Genomic DNA, 4,591 nt, shown 5'->3' on the forward strand with positions numbered 1-4,591 from the left:
AGCCTCGGAACCCCTGTAGAGGGTGGCTATGAGTCGGAACTGACTCCACGGCACATAACAACAACAAAACTAAAGAAAGGAAAAAGCATTGGGGCCTACAATCTATAGAGTCGCAAGTTTGTTCCTTAGCAAAATGGACAATGCATTCGGAATAGGAACTAAAACCACCTTGGACCTGGGAGCCTGTGCGCCCCTTCCACGGAGGTCCAGTACCATGCCTGTTTGGAGTAGTTAAATTTCGTGGAGTCAATTTGACTCATAGCAACCCTGTATATGGTTTTCTAGCAGCGACTGGTGGGTTTGAACCACTGACACAGTGGTTCGCAGTCCGGTGCTTATCCTAAAGAGACACACCATAAATTGGGCGCCAGCGCGCCAGTTCTGCAGAAACCCCGCCTTGAGCCCGTATTTCCCGCCAAATGCCAGCAAAGACAGTCCCCCTTTAGAAACGCAGTGAAGCCTTCCGGGGCGGGGCGACGTGAGCGCGCCGCTACGATTGGTGGAACTCCAGCGAGGGGCGGGGATGGTTTGCGATCCGGTGCAAACCTTTGGTGTTCTTGCTGGGCTGGGCTGTGAGTCGGCTGAGGTCTTCCTGCACCAGTGACTGAGAGCGAGCTGCGGGGTCTAGCAGAGACTGGTGGGTTTGAACCACTGACATAGTGATTCGCAGTCCAGTGCTTATCCTAAAGAGACACACCATAAATTGGGCGCCTGCGCGCCCCTTCTGCAGAAGCCCCGCCTTGAGCCCGTATTTCCCGCCAAATGCTAGCACAGACAGTTCCCCTTTTGAAACGCAGTGAAGCCTTCCGGGGCGGGGCGACGTGAGCGCGCCGCTACGATTGGTGGAACTCCAGCGAGGGGAGGGGATGGTTTGCGATCCCGCGCAAACCTTTGGCGTTCTTGCTGGGCTGTGCTCCTGTGAGTTGGCTGAGGTCTTCCTGCACCAGTGACTGAGAGCGAGCTGCAGGGTCGGGTGGCGCACGCAGCCCCGCGAGGAGTGGAGGGGTTGGGGTCGTTTGGAGCCCTGCGAGAAATAGAGGGCCCGAACACGCGTTGGAGCGTGTCTGAGCCCAGTTCTCCTGCCCCACAGGTTCCGCGCCATCACCATGTCGTCCCCAGCGTCGACCCCCAGCCGCCGGGGCAGCCGGCGCGCCCGTGCCAACCACCTGCCAACGCGTAAGTTTCCGCCCGTCCTTGCACAATTTTACCGTGAATTCGCGTCCCCGCGCCCAGGCCCCTTTAACAAACGTTGCCTTTGGGGAGGAAGTGCTGCAAAGTTCACATCCTCCCCTGGCTCTGGTAGTTCCGGTTGTCATGTTAGCCATGCTTCTACCCACCTGTTCCACTTTCTTTGGTTCCTGCTTGTTAAATAATGGATCCTGTTCCAAGATTGGAGCAGATCCGGAAAGATCAAACCTGAGGCCGGTGGTCATTGCACTTTTCTGTTTTCTATGGCACAAGGTCAAAGTGAGGATGCCAGGTCTTCGCCCTCTCAGAGACAGATGGGTGAGGACTCCACTTCAGGAGAGTTGCAGCCCATGCCTACCTCGCCGGGTGCAGACCTGCAGAGCCCTGCTGCGCGGGACACCATGTTTTCTAGTCCTCAGCAGTTGAATCCTTCAAGTAAGTCTCCCAGGACCGGGGTTATGGGGTGGACAGTATACAGATGAGCCTTCAGGAGATCAGAATTGCTCTTAGTAGATTGACTACCCTTGCATAAGCTAATATAACAAAAGAATGGGAGGACAGAACTCAGAGATAACATATGTTAGTTTCTGCTTTAAGGTACCATTTAGTAGATTCTGACTCACAGCAACTTTGTACAACAAAACAGAACACTGCGTGGTTCTGCACTATCCTCACATCCTGGCTATGTTCCACTCATCTGTGCAGCCACTGTTTCAGTCCATCTTGTTGAGTGTCTTCCTCCTTTTCTATTATCAAGACTGAGGTCCTTGTACAGGGACTTGTCCCTCCAGATAACATATACAAAGTACATGAGACAAATTCTCACCATCTTTACTTTTAAGAAGCATTCTGTTTGTACTTCTTGCAAGAAGAACCAACTCCATGGCAAGAGGTTTGAGTTTTTGGTGACTGAGATTTTGAAGACTGCAAAGTGTAGTTTTCTTCCAAGACATTTATTCATTCTTCTAGCAGTTAATGGTATGCAATTCCTTTGATTTCCAGACTTCCATAGGTATTAATTGTGGATTAAAATAAAAAGAAATCCTTGACAACTTCTTTCTTTTCTGTGTTTATTTTGATGTTGCTTATTGGCCCAGTTGTGAGCAATTTTCTTTTCTATATGTTATGGTGTAATCTATACTGAAGACTATAGTCTTTGATCTTCATCAGTAAGTGCTTCAAGTCTTTATGTTTGGAAAGTAAGGTTTTGGCATCTGCATATTGCAGGTTGTTAATAAGCCTTATTCCAGCCCTGATGCCACATTCTTCATTTAGCCTAGTTTATCAAATTGGTTGCTCAGCACACAGACTGAGTAAATATGGTGAAAGGATACAACCCTCTCATACAACTTTGCTTATTTTGAATCACACAGAAGCTCTTGTTCTGGTAAAACAACTGCCTCTTGGTCTATGTACAGGTTTCTCTTGAGCACGATTAAGTGTTCTCGAATTCCCATTCTTCATAATGTAATCCTTAATTTGTTATGACCACACAATAGAATGTCTTTGCATAGTCAGTGAAACAGAGGTAAACATCTCTGGTATTCTCTGCTTTCAGCCAAGAATCTTACTTGAATTTCTGGCAACTCTTTGTCAATGCACTACTGCAACTTTTTAAAAATTGTCTTCAGCATAATTAGTATCTGGTGTTAGTGGTGGTGGTGGTGTGCTTTGGAGTCGTTTGTGACTCATAGCTACACTGCATAGGGTTCCCAAGGCTGTATGTAAATCTTTATAGGAATCCTCATCTTTTTCCCACGGAATGGCTGGTAGTTTTGAACTGCTGACCCTGAGGTTAGCATCCCGACTTATAACCACTATACTACCAGAGCTCCTTGGTTATTAATTGCTCAGTAATTCCACATTCTGTTGTATCACCTTGCTTTGAATGGGTATAAATATGGATCCCTTCCAGTTCATTGGCCAGGTAGCTATCCTTCAGATTGCTTGGCATAGATAATGATGGCATCAAACGTTGTATTCAGTGTTGAAATGTCTCAATTGGTGTGCAGTTAATTCCTTGAGTCTTATTTTTTACTAATGCCTTCAGTGCACTTTGGACTTCTTTCTTCAGTATCATCAGCTCTTGATCATATGCTACCTCTTAAAATGGTGAAATGTTGGCCAATTATTTTTGGTACAGTAATTGTACTCATTCCATCTTTTATTGATGTGTTGTTCAGTATGTTGCCCATGGTGGTTGGTAGTTCTGTGTCCCTGAGTTGGTTCCAACTCAGTAGTGACACTGTAAAGGGTTTCTGAGCCTGTAAAGCTTTATAGAAGCAGAAAGCTTCATCTTTCTCCCATGAAGTATCTGGTAGATTTTTACTTCTGAGCTTGCAGTTAGCAGCCCAGCTCATAATCCACTAAGCCACCAGGGCTCTTTTTATGTTAGAATCCTTTAATATCATAACTTGAGGCTTAATCTTTTCAATTCTTTCAGTTTAAGCAATGCTTTCCTTTTTGTTTTCTAAATTGAGGTCTTTGCATATTTCATAATACTTTGTCTTTTTGGGCATCCCTTTGAAATAATCTGTTTAGCTCATTTACATCATCATTTGTTTTAGCTATTCTACGTTAAAGAGCAGTTTTCAGGCTTTCTTCTAATGTCCATTTTTTTTGTCTTTCCTGTGTTTAACTTTTTACTTTTTTCATATATGATGTCATCTTACAATTTGTCTGGTCTTTTGTCATTCATGTTCAGTGTCTCCAGTTTATTCTTAAGATTAAAGTCAGATGGAGTATAATCGAGGTCATGTTTTGGCTCCTGTGTACTTTTAAAAATTTTCTTCAACTTCTACATGAACGTGCATGTGAGCAGTTAATGGTCTGTTCCTCAGTCAGCCGTGTTGTGACTGTTGATATTAGCTGATCCATCATCTTTTCACAGATATAATCAATTTGATCCTGTGTATTCCATCCAGTGAGGTTCACATGCATTGTTGTCATTTATGTTTTTGGAAAAAAAGTATTTGCAGTAAATAATGTTTTTGGTCTTATAAAATTCTGTCATGTGATCCCAGTATCATTTCTCTTACCAAGACCATATTTTCTGGCTATTTAGTCTTCTTTGTTTACAAATTTCACGTTTTCATCACCAGTAATTATCAGTACACCTTGGTTGTTTCATCAATTTTAGGCTGCATAAGTTGGTAAAAATCTTCAGCTTCTTCCTCTTTAATAATAGTGGTTGGTGCATAAATTTGAGTAATAGTCATATGAACTGGTTGTTGTGTAGTGCCATCGAGTCAATTCCAACCCATAACTACCCTGTGTAGGGTTTCCAAGGAGCAGCTGATGAGCTTGAACCACCGACCTTGCAGTTCAAGTGACTTTGCAGTCTGACGCATTAGTCCACAGAGCCACACCAGGACTGCATTAACTGGTTGTTGTTCTTGTTGTT

General features: G+C 44.4%; 1 protein-coding gene across 1 annotated transcript in view; it reads left to right on the forward strand.

Annotated features, from left to right (window-relative positions):
• The first annotated feature begins 1,098 nt into the window (after positions 1-1,098).
• Positions 1,099-4,591, forward strand: part of MCM4 (minichromosome maintenance complex component 4) — a 26,228-nt gene continuing 22,735 nt past the window's right edge. Inside the window, exons 1-2 of the mRNA XM_006860064.1 lie at positions 1,099-1,176; positions 1,462-1,623. Coding sequence (XP_006860126.1) covers positions 1,107-1,176; positions 1,462-1,623 — 232 coding nt within the window. The 5' untranslated portion in view covers positions 1,099-1,106. The remainder of the gene's footprint in view (positions 1,177-1,461; positions 1,624-4,591) is intronic.

The sequence above is a fragment of the Chrysochloris asiatica genome, unplaced genomic scaffold, assembly GCF_000296735.1.
Source record: "Chrysochloris asiatica unplaced genomic scaffold, ChrAsi1.0 scaffold00036, whole genome shotgun sequence".
In the NCBI taxonomy this organism is placed as follows: domain Eukaryota; kingdom Metazoa; phylum Chordata; class Mammalia; order Afrosoricida; family Chrysochloridae; genus Chrysochloris; species Chrysochloris asiatica.